Source organism: Trachemys scripta, chromosome 12 (assembly GCF_013100865.1).
Source record: "Trachemys scripta elegans isolate TJP31775 chromosome 12, CAS_Tse_1.0, whole genome shotgun sequence".
Classification (NCBI taxonomy): domain Eukaryota; kingdom Metazoa; phylum Chordata; order Testudines; family Emydidae; genus Trachemys; species Trachemys scripta.
In genome coordinates, this window is record NC_048309.1 from 31,231,748 (window position 1) to 31,247,798 (window position 16,051).

At 44.1% G+C, this 16,051-nt stretch overlaps 1 protein-coding gene across 1 annotated transcript in view; it reads left to right on the plus strand.

Annotated features, from left to right (window-relative positions):
• The window catches only part of LOC117886015 (cytosolic phospholipase A2 gamma-like), a 31,038-nt gene extending 15,039 nt beyond the window's left edge, over positions 1-15,999 (plus strand). Inside the window, 6 exon segments of the mRNA XM_034787649.1 lie at positions 3,578-3,631; positions 5,262-5,301; positions 9,841-9,932; positions 10,316-10,441; positions 12,532-12,624; positions 15,761-15,999. Of these exon segments, the coding sequence (XP_034643540.1) occupies positions 3,578-3,631; positions 5,262-5,301; positions 9,841-9,932; positions 10,316-10,441; positions 12,532-12,624; positions 15,761-15,999 (644 nt within the window).
• The last annotated feature ends 52 nt before the right edge of the window (positions 16,000-16,051 follow it).

Below are 16,051 nucleotides of genomic sequence, written 5' to 3' on the forward strand. Positions count from 1 at the left end.
AGTGGTGGTAGCAGACCAGATCTAAGCTGGTAGTTAAGCTTAGAAGTTTTCATGCAGGCCCCCACATTTGTACCCTAAAGTTCAAAGTGGGGAAGCAGCCTTGACAGCCCCCACCTAGTAGACTGGGAAAATTATACACCACCCCTGGGTGCACCTAAGAGGCAAAACTTCCCCTCCCGCAGGCACCGAGCTTGTGTATAGCAGAGAAAACTGTGTTTCTTACCTTGTCGTGTGAAAGTCCAACAGACAAATGTCCCTTTAACACATCACTGCTCTCTCCCTCCACCGCACCCTGCTCACAGCTGCTGTCAGTCTGTGGAGACCCAGAGTTCAGAGGTGCGTTCAGGTGGGCTCACCTCCCAACTGGGGAGGGTTGGGGTGGGAAATGTCAAGCAATGTCTTAGTTGCTGCTGTCTCTGCAACTGGCTCGCAGTTGCTGCCGTTCACTCTGCGACAGCGTGCCATCATTCACTCCACTGCTGTCGCTCATCGTACCACCATTCATTCCACAGCGCCATCATCTGCTCTGTCGCCAATGGTCCTGCACCGTCATGTTCTGCTACCACCTGACTCCCCACTGTGACCTCTGTGAGTCGGTCTCTTGATGTTCCACCCAGTTCTCAGTGATTTCAGTAGCAAGTGGGGGAACCTCCTTGCTAGAATTCTAATTCTTATTTTTACCCCACTCATGACATATGCTCACATGTAGTGTACTTTTGCTCAACCTTCTTCCACCATCTCATCCTTTCTTCAACCCAACTGCTACCCCAGGAGGAAGGAATAGCTCAATGGTTTGAGTACTGGCCTGCTAAACCCTGGGTTATGAGTTCAATCTTGGAGGGGGCCGATTGGGGGAGGGAAATCTGTTAAGGATGGTATTTGGTCCTGTTGTGAAGGCAGGGGACTGGACTCAATGACCTTTCAAAGTCCCTTCCAGTTCTATTAGATAGAATATTTAATAAAATTAAAAGCTCCTTGTCACAGAGTCCCCAGGCAATGTTTTGGAACTGCTCCCAACAAAGCCAGTCAGGACTTTGGGGAACCTTATCTCCCTTGGAGCACACTGTCTTTAGGGCAAGAAGCTCACACGGCTTCACCTTCCTGGGTCTGACCTTGGAGCATTCAGCATCCTCTGCACCTCCGTGCGCTTCCCACAGTGAGTCCGCCCAGGCGGGGTCCTGTGGAAGCCAGAGGGTCCTGCACCCCCACTTTGCAGTCAGACATGACTCTTGGCCAACCAGTAAAACAGAGGTTTATTAGGTGACAGGAACACAGTCTAAAACAGAGCTTATAGGTACAGAGAACGGGACCCCTCAGCTGGGTCCATTCTGGGGCCCAGTGAGCCAGACACCCACATCTGCACTCACTCCTCGTCCCCAGCCAGCCCTAAACTGAAACCCCCTCCAGCCCCTCCTTTCTGGCCTTTGTCTCTTTCCTGGGCCAGGAGGTCACCTGATCTCTTTGTTCACCTTTAGCTATCCCCTTGCAGGGGGGAAGGGCCCCAGCCATTTGTTGCCAGGATACAGAGTGTAGGTGATTTATAGACACTGGCCTTTATCCCACCACCTAGAGACTTAAGAAATGCATAGGGGAAACTGAGGCACCCACACAGTATTCAGAGGAAACATTAAGACCAGTCCCACTTCGTCACACTCCTCCTGAAACATGGTTAACTTCTGTAGAGGTAGTGCATCCCATCCACAGATCTCAGTGTGCTTTTCAAAAGTTTAGTGGGTATCAACATACCCATTTTACAGAGAAAGAAGTTGAGGCACCAGGAAGAGAAGTGGCTTGTATAAAGTCGTTGAGGGTTGGAAATGGGAGGTGCAGGAATTGAAGTCAGGTCTCCTGTGTCTAAGCTACTGCCCTGGCACTAATGCTGTGATTTTCTGAGGATCCTAGGGAAGTTAGGAAGCCCATTTTGCATTGAATTCCAGCAGGATTTGGGCACCTAACTCCCACAGTCTCGTTTGAAAATCACAGCAAGGAACATTCATCTTCCTATTTGCTAATATCCAGTGTTTGTATGTCTTGGCCTTTTATATTTATTTATTTGGATTGAGAATTTCCAAAGGGTCAGAAGGGTTAGGCAATTGTGTGTGTGTGTGTGTGCGGGGGTGGGGGGGAGATTTTCAAAGGGACAAAAGGACAGTTGGGCAACCAACTCCCACACAAATTCAATGGGCTTTGGGGTTGTGATTTCTGAAATCACCTAAGTGATTTAGGATCATTAGGATCATTAGAAGTCAATGGGGCTGTGTGCTCCTAAGACATTTAGGGGCTTTTGAAAATCCCATGCTGGGTGTCTAACTCCCTTATTTCCTTTGAAAATTCCAGCTTCATTCATTCATTCATTCATTCCTACAAATTTGTACTATACGAATCAAATACAGTCCATCCTAGGCTCTGGGTACCTTTGATAATTCTTCAAAATGCATTTCATAATATAAGATAACTCCAACAATTAATTATACTTAGAAAACAAACAAACTTCCTAACTCTCAGGGTAGATAAGCTCTGGAACAGGCTTCCAAGGGAGGTTGAGGAATCCCACTCACTGGAGGCTTTTAAGAAGAGGTTGCACATTCATCCATAAGGGATGGTCCAGATTTACTTGGTCCTGCCTCAGCACAGGGAGCTGGACAAGATGACCTCATGAGGTGCCTTCCAGATCCTGATATAACTGTAAGCCCAACAGGATTGTAAACATGACCAATAAATTTAATGCACCCACTGACAAAACCACCACTGCCTCCTGAGACTGCCCTGTCTCACCTTGCTCTCAACTCACTACTGGGCAGGAATGTTCCAAAAGTTATCAAACGCTCTGGGCAGGGACTGTCTTTCTGTCTTGTGTCTATCCAGCACCTAGCACAATGAGGTCCTGCTTCATGGCTGGGTCATCTAGGCACTGTGATACTGCAAATACCAATACTCATGAGGATTGGTCAAAATTTGGTATTACCATTCTTCAGGGAATTTGAAAATTAGTTTGTATTCTAAATCAGGATGAAAAGACAAAATTTCGACCTTTCCCACCAAATGTTTTACATTATGGGTCAATCAAAATGTTCCATTTCTATAAAATCAAAATATTGTCTTACTATTTCTACTCTTTAAACGTTGTCTACTATAGTTTCATTTACGCTGTATTATAAAAGCCAATCAATTTGGAAATGAAAGGTAATTTCAAAATGAAAAATTGAAACGTTCTGTTCCGATAAGGTCAACCTGCTCCATTTCACATTTATTTTTTTAAAATGAAATTTTGTCAAAATCAACAAGTTCCCTTAGAAAGTTTAAATTTTGACAAAAGAGTATTTTCTGATGTATAGAATATTACATTTGAAATGTTTTCACCACCTCTACTTCCAATAAACTTTTTCAGTTATGGATCAATGTGTGAATCAAGCTGTAAAAGCACATAACCCATGAGAGACCGGCCTGCCAGTGCCCCCTTGACTTTTCTGCTAATGGGGCTCCTGATCATGACTCTTTACATAGTATTAAAGGGGAAGGCCTAGATGCTGTCTTAGCTGGACTATGGTAAATAAGGTCTTTTCCTTCTTGTTTTCAGGTTTATGGGGAAGTGCCCTTGGAAGCATGGCTGCAAACAAGAAATATTTAATAGGTACTGACATTTCTGTGTGTTAAAGGTAGGGTTGGGTCATCAATGGAATTGGAACAGGTCCCCAATGGAGGAGCTACTGCACAATTCTGTGGCAATGATCCCAATGCCCTACTGTTTATCACAGTGATACGGTCATGTGTCAAACATTCACTGTATTAGTAGTAGCCTAAAGTAGCCCATGGGTGTCTGCCAGTTGTGGATGGGTTGGATTTTCAAGGGTGCCAGAGGGAGACCGAGCACCCAACTTTCATTTTTGCCTTTCAAAATCTCCAGCATTCCAGATAATTTTCAGATTATTAAATCTAAGCCTGAGATTTTCAAAGCTGACTAGGTGGTTTGGATCCTAATTTCCATTGATATTAATAAGAATTGGGCATCATCTAATATCATGCTTCAGGGTTTCAGCCAATGCCTGGCAGCAATTAGAAAGGACATTATTCCTTGATACACAATTGTAAACTCTTTTATTAATTATAATTAATCATATTATTAATATTACTTATTATTTACCTTCCTCTGGAGCATGAGAAATCAGCCACCGCTAGAGGTGGGACACAGGCTGGGGTAGACCAATGCTCTGAGGTGGTACCGAGAATCCTCTTTCTTGATGACTGGTTGGTGAGTCATGTTCAGAGTCCACCCGATCACCAGATTTAGGGTCAGGAAGGAATTTTCCCCTAGGTCACATTGGCAGGAACCTTGGGAATGTTTTCACCTTTCTCAGTAGCATGGGGTGTATGTCTCTCCTAATCATTCCCTGCCATTATCGGGATCTCTGCCAGTGGTGCTCCTCAGTCTCTCAAATGTAACAGCCTTCTGGTCTCAAACTCTGTGAGTCCATGAAACTATGAAATTCAGATCCTTTAGGCAGCTTTGAAACTCTCTGTTAGGTGAAATCCTGGTTTAGAACTTCATTCTGATTTTGCAAAGATTTAGCCTTTGGGGCAAATTCTGGCCTCATTTACATCTGCATAAATCAGGAGCAAACGATTAGCAAGGGGTGGAATTACCCCAACTTGATAACACTGTAACACCCATTGTATGGAGATGTCAAACCCCAAACTAGATAATTGTTTACTATTTATTTAAAGGGTACAAAATGCTCAAGAACTGGCCTCATGATTTGTGGTGGTGTTTTGAAAACAATAGTGATCAGGTAATGTCTAGATTATAAAACCTAGATCATGATAAGATCTAAGGCTTGATTCTGGTTTTAGACTGGTTTTACACTGGTGTAACCCCAGAGTGACAAATTGTGTCTTCCCTTAGGCCTGGTCTACACTGGGGGGGAGGGGGGTAATTCATCTAAGATATGCAACTTCAGCTGCGAGAATAGCGTAGCTGAAGTCGACGTATCTTAGATCGACTTAGAATCACTTACTTTGCGTCCTCGCGGCACGGGATCAACGGCTGCCGCTCCCCCGTCGACTCCGCTTCTGCCTCTCGCCATGGTGGAGTTCCGGAGTCGACGGCAGAGCGATTGGGGATCAATAAGAGAACCTCAAAACTTAAAGAAAATGACTCATCTTTAAATCTTTTAACCCAAATGTGATTTCCTAGATTATATGGTTAGTGTTTTCAGCTGTGATAAATGACTCATAATGCATGTGTTTTGTTTTCCGTTGCTGAGACCTTATTAAGGAAAAATTCAAAAGACTGAGAGGAGAATGGTAGAATGCAGTATGTGAAGCAGGTGGGTCATTGTATTTCTGGAACTATGGGCCTGTTTTTCTTAAAAGTCACCCTGGATTTATCCTCACATGACTCCACTGACATGAAGAGAGCTAGTTCTGATCAGTACCACTGTGAGTGGCTATGTCTACACTACAGCCCCCCTCGTGTAGTTTTTCTGCCAATATATGATCACTAATTCCCCCAACAACATTAGCTACATCGACAAAAGCACTCTTCCATCTTCATAACTGCATCTACACTGAGTTTTCGGGTGGGGGGGAGTTGACATAGCAATGTCTCTGGTTTTTTTCACTCCCGTGATCAACACAGGTATGCCTTATAAGCATAAATCTAGCCAGAGGGGAATCAAGCCATTTTCATTAATGACATGTGATTTTCATGGGTCTTGTTCCCCCTTTGTAATTAATGTTAACACTCATAGTCTCTGTTTGACAAACGCTTGCCCAGAACAAAATCACCCTGAAAGCTCATATGTTACCATCTCTACATGAGAAATTTTACCAGTTACCCAGCTATAGGTATACCAGAATAACCCTCATCTGGACACTCTTGTTCTGGTGTAAGTGTGGCTTTCTCACATTAGCTTCAACCACTTCCAGTGAGATATACACTAAACCAAAAAAGGCAGAAATGACTATCCACAAGGAAGTCATAGATTCCAAGGCCAGAAGGGACGATTAAGACCATCTAGTCTAACCTCCTGTATAACACAGGACTCAGAACTGCCCCCAAAATAATTCCTAGAGTAGATCTTTTTAGAAAAAAAAAATCCAATCTTGATTTAAAAATTGCCAGAGATGGAGAATCCACCACAATACTTGGTAAGTCTTTCCAATGGTTAATTACTCTCAGTGTTAAAAAAATGTATGCCTTATTTTCAGTGTGAATTTGTCTTGTTTCTACGTCCAGCCATTGGATCTTGTTATATCATAATAAGTATCGATAAGTACCTACATGGGGAGCAAATCCCAGATGAGTCCAGAAGTTCTCTTATGGCCTGTGCCCCTTCTGGCCTGAGTAGCTATGAATTTTAATGAAAGAGACAAGAAGGCTGAGGTTATATTAACCCTACTTCTGTTGGTGGCAGGGACAAGCTTTTGAGTTTCACCGAGCTCTTTTTAAGATACTACCTCACCCACCTTAGCTCTCTCATATCCTGGGGACAGTATGGATATAACAACACTGCAAACAACAATGAATTTTAATTTAAGTTAGGTGTTTTTTGTAAATCACACGAGCCACCTATTTTCATATTTAGGCACATAAATACCTTAAAAACCCTGGCCAAGTACCCAATTCCCATTGGTGTCTTTGAAATTCTTCACCTTACATCATTTGGCTGTGATTTTCAAAGAAGAGCAAGAAAGTTACATTCCCAAATGCCATTGACATATATGGATATCTAACTCTCCTAGTCTCTATTGTAAATCTCAGCCTAGGGTCTATATTATTAAAGGTATTAAAGCACCTAATGGGATTTTCAAAAGCATCTAGCTGATTAACTCCCATTTAAATCAATGATTTTAGGAAAGCAGATACTTCTGAAAAAATCGCTAGGTACCTAAATACCTTTACAAATATGGCCCTAACTGACTACCCCCAGGCCAGACAGGGAATCAGAGAGGAGCCAGGAAAAGACCCCCAAATGTTTTTTCTGATCTCTCAGCGGTGAGAGGTTTACAAGCAAAAGGCATTTCAAAGGTGTCCCTGTGAAGTCCAGATAGCTGAACCAGATACAGAAGGGAAATTCTGACATTTTGAAATTTAATCAGAATGAAACCAATTTCAAAATGTTTGGAAAAAATCTTTTCAGGTCAATCAAAACTTTCCCTTTTTATAAAGTGGACATGATTTTTTCTGATTTAGACATTTTTAAAATGTGACTCTATATTATATAAAATTAAATAAATGTTGGGGAGGGGCAACTGAAACATTGCATTCTGATAAGGTGCATTTCAATGTATCAAAACACTTTGTTTCAGTTCTATTTTCCCCAAAAAAACTCCCATCAAAAGCAATATGTTCCAAATTTTGACCAAAATTGGCACATTCCAAAGTTTGTCAAAACCAACATGTTGCCATGGAAAGTTTAAATTTTGACTAAATGGCTATTTCTGGTGCAGAATGTGCTGTTAGTAAATTTGTAACCAGGTGTACTGTGAAGTCATGAAGTTCAGGCTTCCTTCCCAGCCCCCATCACCAGCCAAAATCCCAACTTTCATTTTTTTAACATCTATCCTTCACACAGCTTTCTGTATCCAAAGGAAAGCATTTCCTTAAATGCACCAAATGTCCAGAACAGGTGTCCGTTGATTCTCAATGGGCTTTGGGTGTCTCCTGAGCATGCACCAGCCCCAAGCAGCTATACCATAAAGCAGAAAGCACGGGAACATGAATGGGGAATAACCATTCACTAGGGAGATCCAGCTACTGGTAGGTTGGCAGTGTAGTCTAAGCTGCAACTTCTTATGGGCTCTGTCTGTCATTGCAACCCAGCTCCACATGGAGTTTCTGACACTGGGGTCCTGAACCTCTTCTAGGAGTTGGCCAGGGTGGTGTTATGGGCGAGGAAGAGAAATTTAAGCTTGATGCAAGGGAGAGCTAGGGGGAGGAGCTAGAATGGATGCTGAACTAATCAGGTGGACAGGTGAGGATGCCTGAATTTTTGGCAGTCTGGAGAGTGTGTGACATGAGTGTGAGGGAGATAGGAATTAGACAATAGTAATGGGATATTAGTTTGCTTCTTATAGGAGCTCTAGAAGGACCACCAGGTTCTGTGCCTTTCAGTGGTAGGTGGACTTATCCCAATAGGCACAAATTGCCTCCTCAGCACCAAACCCCACACCAGATAACACTTGAGCATGTTTGTGGAATCTCCTCCTACCCTTCTTTGCTTGTACCTCTGGAGAGTTCAATGACTGTAGGTTTGGCAGCATGGTTGTAACTACTTCTCCACCTCAACTGCCTGACAGATGGAGGTGAACTTTCCTTTAGAGCTGTAGGTCCAGGACCAGACGGGATGATGCTTAGTAGTGGTGGGTGCATTTTCCCCAGGAGGCCTAAATGACCTTTGGCATTTGAGCATCTCTATCCTTCTCTGTTTGTACCTGTGGAGAATCCGATGACTGTACGTTTCACAGCGTGGTTGAAAGCGGCATTTCTTATGGGCTCCTTGTTCCATTGCAATCCTACACCACATGGGAATGTCAACCCTTGTGACCCCAAACTTCTGATAATAGTTGGCCGGGTGGAGTTGTGCTAGGGACTGAGGATGTTTCAGTTTGATGCAAGAAGGAGCTGCAGGGTGGGACCAAAGAGGGGTCAGGTTGACAGGTGAGGAAAATACTGCCAATGTTTGAATTTTGGACAGACAGAAATGACCATGCCTCCACTTGGAAGAAGTAGGTCATTATGTTCCTGGATACACAGGTCGTCATTCACAGTTTTTGTTAACTACAGCCCCTCACACAGCGCTGCCATGCCAGATGGCAGGCTGTTCTTTAATGATTGGATTTTCAAAAGAATTTGAAATTCAATAGAAGTCAAATACCTAACTCCCTGAGGTTTCCTTGAAATCGTAGCCCCAGTCCTTCAAGGTGCTGATGAATAACTTCAGCATCAATAGTGGGATGTTTAAAGGAGCCTAATGGAATTAGATGCCTGACTTCCATTAAATTCCAGTACTTGTGGGTGCCTGAATACCTTAGGCTCATTTGAAAATCTGATCCGAGATCTATAAGGTGGGTATCCATAGGGAATGCACCACTAACTGGAATGTGCATTTATCTCTACAGGGCTCAGATTGATTTCACATCAGTGCTAGAGCAGACTGAAAAGTGTTTTACTTGCGGGGGAGAGTGTTCAGACAATAAATCAAAACTAAGACAGATTTTTTTTTCAGTTTTCAAAAACTAGATATGGTAAAATGTTTCCTTTTTTGGTACAATGTTTGAGAGAAAAAAATTGCTCCTTTTCAAAATTAAAAAAAAATCAAAATATTTTATGTAAAACCAAACTGAATACAGGCTGGGTTACACAAGTGGGCAGACTCAGTGACTCCCAATGGTCCCTTCCAGCCTGGGAACATATCAAGACAATATTTTTAACCAAAACTTTTGTTTCCAGATTTTCATCTAAGAACCAATTACTTTTTAACCAAAATGCCAATTATAAAATACACAAATAAATAAATAAATAAATAAATATTTTGAGCAGCCCCTGTCAGCCCCAGGCAGCTCACACCGTAAGGTAGGTGTCATTGGGAGGTGAGTTCTAACCACTGCACTCCTCCTCTCACTGACATGGGGCCTGACATTCTAGGACACCAGGTTCAGACAGATTCAGCAGCCAGGTGTCTGACCCTACACTGGTTGTTGCATCCGTGCTCTCAAGAGACTTTGGGCACTGGGGACATGAGTCTTTCCTCTCTTCACCCCCAGGGGCTCACAGGACAAACAGCTGCCTGCTAAACACATTATGTTCTCTTTCCTCCCAGGTACTGCTTGCACTTGTAGGGGTGTCCACCACCTCCTGGAGCTTCACGTTCATGCTACGACTGGGGAAGACTGCGAGGGGGTCTTTGGGCAGCTGAAGGAAGTGCTGGAAGGCAAGTGGACCAGCGGGACTAGATTTACCACCTGTCTCTGTTTCTAATAATTTAAGATGGGATTTTCAAATGGAGGTCCAAAGTGCACTCCTTGAGCACCTTACATAAACCCAGCTACCATGTGAATGAATCGCTGCATGCTTGTTTCCATGACAACATCCGTGTATTTGCCAATATTTTCACAAATCCCTAGGGCTGTTCTGACACAAACAGGCTGAGGTTTTCAAAAAGGCCTGAGGCAATTAGGACCCCAAATCCTGTTGCCTTTCAATCGGAGCTGGGCACCAAAACTGCCTTACTCCCCCTTTGAACATCCCTGTGCCCCTGAACATATCTAATAGCTTGTCCCAAAGCTCACCTCATTTACCCACTATTTTAAGCAGGTGAGAAGAGTAAGAATTCCTACAAGAAGTGCTGTGAAGTGCATGAAACCTGGTGTTCGATGACCTGGGAAGAAAGAATGGCAGAGTGCACTAAACTTGTCAGGATTTTTGAAATGGAACTTGGAGGCAAGTCATATAGAAACCTTTTGTCACTTAGATGGGACTTTTCAAAGGCAGCCAACACCTTGACTTTCCAAATGTCTTTGCTCCAGAGGTGGTAGCAAAGAACCAGATGTGTCCTAAAAGGAAGAAAATTCATCATTTAACCATTTTCCTGCATAATTCACCATTTCAAGTGTTTCAGTTCTATCTTCTTCTATTTCCCCCTCACTTAAAGGGGAAAAACCAGAGAGTTCCGATAGCTCTTATGATATAATAGCTGTGTTCGAATATAGTGCCAGTTTATGCTCAAGAGGAATGTCAAGCAAGTAAATAATTTGGCATCTTCTCTGAGTAAGTTTAAAAAATATATTTGTCATTGATTTATTTTGGTTTCTGTAAGAACAAAATGGGGTCTGGGCACCCTTGACAATCATTCCAAATATAAAACAACATATAGTGACTCATACAGCACTCCACCGCTAACAGCTCTGCAATAATGAGCTTTGCAGAAGGTCCAACGATAGTTTTGCTATGGGCACAGTTGGGTGCAAAAATGGAGAGACCTTCCTAAAGGGCGCTGACAAATTCAAAAGGGGTCAGAAAAGAGCTACGAGAATTACCTGAGGCCTGAAAAAAAATCAGCCTCTTAAGGAGAGACTAAGGCCATGTCTACATGTACAGCACTGCAGTGGGGCAGCTGTACCGAAGGAGCTGCACTGCTGCAGTGCACCTGGTGAAGATGCTCTATGCTGACGGAACTCTCCCATAGGCATAATAAAACCACCTCCGCGAATGGCTGAAGTTATGTTGGTGGGAGAAGCTCTCCCACTGACATAGCGTGGTGTGCACGAGCACTTATGTTGGTGTAACTTATCTTGCTCAAGCGGGTGATTTATTCACACTTCTGAGCGACATAAATTATGCCAGCATAAACTGTAGTGTAGACATAGCCTAAGGAAGTTCAGTCTATTTAGCGTAACAAAGAGAAAAGAAGAAGTGACTTGACCACAGTCCATAAACACCTGGAGAGGAGATTTCTTAGTGCAGATGGCTCTTTGCTCTAGAAGACAGCAGCAGAGCCAGCTTCATTGGCTGGCAGCTGAAGGCTCGAGGTATGGTGTGAAATTTTAACAGAGAGGAAATTCACCACTAGAAAATGTATCTATCCATGTGGTGGATTCTCCATCAGCTAGAGTTTTTAAATATAGATTAGAAGTCACTTTTGTAAAGATGTTATGGGACTGATTCAGGAGTTACTGTGTGAAATTCACTACCCTGTGTTATGTAGTAAATCAGATTAGACATGATCCTTTCTGGCCTAAACAAAAACAAAAACCAAAAAATAGATTTGTTGAATCTTTCCAAACATCTCCCTCTCTTACACTGAGAAGCTACATCTTAAATTCCTCCAATGAGCACAACATTGTCGGTATGTCAAAGAGCAGTGCATTCTCTGCAATGTCTGCTTCAATTTCAAGTTCTGGGGGGATTCGCTATGTGGAAGCAGAGCTTTGCTGCACCCAAAAAGAGAGTGAGAACGGTGTTTTTCTCCGACAGCTATATAAACCTCCCACCCTAACCCTTCACTCCACTGGTCGCCCTGTCTAGGTTAGGTTGACTTACAGCCACTGCAGTAATTATTGTGGTTTTTCATGTCCTCGCTACCTTCTTTCTGTCGATGGTGCACTCTCTCCTCAAACCCCATCCCCATCCCAAAGCTGCTCCTGAGTTATGCCTGTGTAAATGCATAGAAACACCCATTGTCAGTGGGTATTGCACCCACTCCTAATGACCCAGCACGTAGGAGTCCCTGCATCCTGATGTTCTGGCAGCACAGGCTGTCGGTGTGGGAGCTAGAAAACCAGAAAAGCACGCCCTGTTCTTCTGAGTCCAGCAGCCCCAGAGGAAAAATCACATCTGTGTTTATTGCAATTACTCTACAAGTGGCACTATGCTGAGTTCCTTTTGATCAGCAAACACCCATCTCCGCCCCCACTCACACCTACTAGCAACCGAGAGAGAAAAAGGAAGAACGTGTCTCCATATTTCCTTTAGTTATTTTTTTTTACTTATTTTCTGCTCTGATATTTAGCCTGATTTTTCTTGCCCAATAGGAATTGTATCAAGCACATATAAATTGTTATGGAAAACCGTGATCTGTTTCTGCCACTGGATGTGGAGGAGAACCAACAACTTTCTGTACAAATGTCGTAAGCAAAATGCATTTGAATTTCACTTTCCACATCTGTATATACATCCCTGGAGTGAATTTCCCTGTTTTTTAAGGTTCTGTTTTGACAGTGATTAGATTAAACAGAAAGGAATGAGAAAAGGGCAGCTGTGTTGTATAATGGGCAAAAGGAGGCAGCAGAAACAGGAAAGAGGCAGCTATAGGGTATAGAAGGCAGCATAGGGTGAGTACATAGTGGGTCAGACCAATGGCCTTCAAAGAAGGAGAAAAGAGCAGCTATACTGTATAATGGGCACTAGGGACAGCAGAGGGTGCAGGTGAAGAAGCAGCGGCTACACTGTATAATGGGCACTAGGCACAGGAGACGGTGGGGGTGGGTAAGGGGCGGCTATACTGTACAATGAGCACTGGGGGCAGCAGAGGCTGAGGGGTGGGGAGGGCATGACTATACTATAGCCCATAAATACTTTTGAAGATAGTGTCATGAAAATTATCACAAATTTTGTATCTAGTAATCTACTTATCGGCTCCCCATTGTAGAGTTACCAACTTTCTACCTGCACAAAACTGAATACCCTTGCCCGGCCCCCAGTCTTGCCTCTCCTCTGAGGCCTTGCCCCTGACCTGCCACTTCTCTGAGGCCCCACCACAACTCACTCCATCCCCCCCCACTGTTGTTCGCGCTCTCCACCCTCACTAACTTGCTCATTTTCACTTGACTGGCTCCGAGGTTTGGCCTGTGGAAGGGGGTGAGGGCTCTGGCTCGGACTGAGGGGTTCAAAGGGCAGGAGGGGGATCAGGGCTGGGGGCTGGGGCGCGGGAGTGGGTCAGGGTGCAGACTCTAGGTGGTGCTTACCTCAGGCAGCTCCCGGAAGCAGTGGCATATCCAGATTCCGGCTCCTATGTGGAGGCGTGACCAGGTGGCTCTGCCCACTGCCCTGTCCATGGTTCCCGGCCAATGGAAGCTGCAGAACTGGCACTTGGGGCGGGGGCAGCACATGGAGCCCCCTGGCTGCCCCTACGTGTAGGAGCCGGAGTGGGGACATGCCGCTGCTTCTGGGAGCCACACAGAGCCACTGCAGGGAGGGAGCCTGCCTTAGCCCCATTTAACAGCCCAGTCAGTGGTGCTGACCGGCGCCGCCAGGGTCCCTTTTTGACTGGGCATTCTGGTCGAAAACAGGACACCTGGCAACGCTAGACCTCATTGCCATGTTACCTTAGTGCCCAGTGACATCTGTGAATTCCCTGCAAGACAGAGAAATATTGTTATTCCCATTGAACAGATCGAGAACTGAGCTACAAAAATGAGAAAAGACTTTCTCAAGGTCACAGAGGAAGGGTGTTTAGGTCTATGACAATTATCACAGATGTATGAACATTCTTGTGCACGAGAGAATAAAAGTGGCAGTAAAAACGCAATTTCTGCTTTTTGTTCCAACAAACTTTTGTGAATAGTTTTTGTTTTGTATTATCCATTCATCACTATTTGACAGCTAGTGTGGAAATGTATTTTACAAGGATCTTTTTTAGAAGGAAATTGCAAGGAGTCCAAAATTCTCTTTAAGGCTAGAGGCATTCTCTAGAGCTGGTCAATGTTTCTCAAATGATATTTTTATTGTGAGTGGAAAATGGCCATTTTCTAAAATCAAGTTTTTCACAGAAAAAAACTGTCGAAATTTTCTGGGAAATGATTAGATTGAAATCTCTGTCATAGTTGTTCACGAAAAACAGATAATGCTTTCATCCCTGTGGAATGAAACAACTTTGAAATTTCAACTTTTTTTGCAGGGGGAGGGGAATTTTTTGACCAGCTCCACTGCCTTTCTGGGTGTTCATGGGAAGTAAATAAAAGGGACTTCAAATGCAACAGAAGGGAATGTGGGGCTTTATTTGGACAGATGACTGTCAACAGGTTGTTGCTGTATTTACCCCACTCCATAGTGAGCTAGTGTCAAAGCAAACCTAAAATGTGCCTGGGTTTTAGTATGATTCTGATATTACCCTGAGACGGAACTTCTTAATAAGGTAGCCGGGATTCTCCTAAAATTGAGTTTTACCAAACACTAGCTCAGATATGTGTTTGTGGACGATGCTCATGTGCCACTGAGATGGTTTAGAGGCTAATTTCTCAAAATTAGAGCTGAGGTTTTTCAAGGAGCCTAAGGGCAAGATTTTGGTTCGTAAAGATACCGATAGACATCTGGGGTTAATTGAATTTAGACACCTAAGACCAGATTTTTAAAGGTATTTAGACATTTCTGCGGTCAGTGTTGCAACACCTGACTGATTTAGGACTACGGACTGTTAAAGGGATTTTGGCTCCTAAGTGCCTAAATCCCTTTTGAATATTGAGATTTAGCCTCCTAAATCAGTTAGGTGCTGAGCGCAGCATTGCCTAAATACCTTTAACAATCTGGGCCCTGGGCACTTTTGAACATCCCACTGGGCCTCTCTCTGTATCTTTAGGCACCAACCCATCTTTGCAAGTGTGGCCCCTCATGGTAATTACAAAAGTACTAAGCAGGGTAGGCTCCTAACTCCCACTAGTTTCAAATGGAATTCGGTACCTGTCAGTGACCAGGATGGGGGATGTCATGCCTAATGGCTAGAGCAGGAGTCAGACCTAGTGGTTACAGCAGGCAAAAGTAGCTGAATTCGGAGCTGAGGGTCAGTGCCAGAGTCAAAGGTCAGTGGCCGGTGCTGAGGGTCAAAGCCAGAGTCAGAGGCCAGAAATCAGAGCCGGTTACCTGGAGCAAGGCAAGGTGGGTGCAAGGCTGGGCACAGGGCAGGATCAGGAGCTCTCGCAGCCATGGGTGAATGCTTTGACCAGCCAGTGCCCTGCCACTGGTCATAAGAGCAAGTCTGCAGATGCCTACAGCCAGTCGAGTGGTTGGGCTAATCAGGAGGCTCAGCGGGGGGCCCAGTTGTGGGAGTGGGAGGGGTTAAGCTAGCATGTAAGCAGGCTAGCTCTGGGTCCTTACTCTTGACAGTGCCTAACCTGCTTAGGTACCTTAGGAAATCCCACTAGAAGTTTATCTGCCAGTTTAGGCACCTTTGAAAAGGCACATAGAATTCAGGGGGATTTGGGCACCTCAGTCATTGTGACCCCTTGGAAAAATCACAGCCAAAAACATGTGGATGCACTTTCGCAGGTGAAACCCAATTCACTGGCTTGACCAACCACAAATTCATCCACTTGATCGATGCCGGCATTGCCATAAATTCCGCCTACCCTCTCGTTCTGCACCCAAAGAGGAAAGTGAAACTGATCCTCTCCTTCAACTTCAGTGACGGGGATCCTTTCGAGGTAACGACTGTTATTTATTGTGATGTCTCCCAACGTCCCAGTTGGGATCAAGCACTACACAAATACCCAGGACTTTACCCATGACCCAGTGAGGTTACACTGTTGTTAGCAGCAGTAATTTAGATTCCCTGAATGT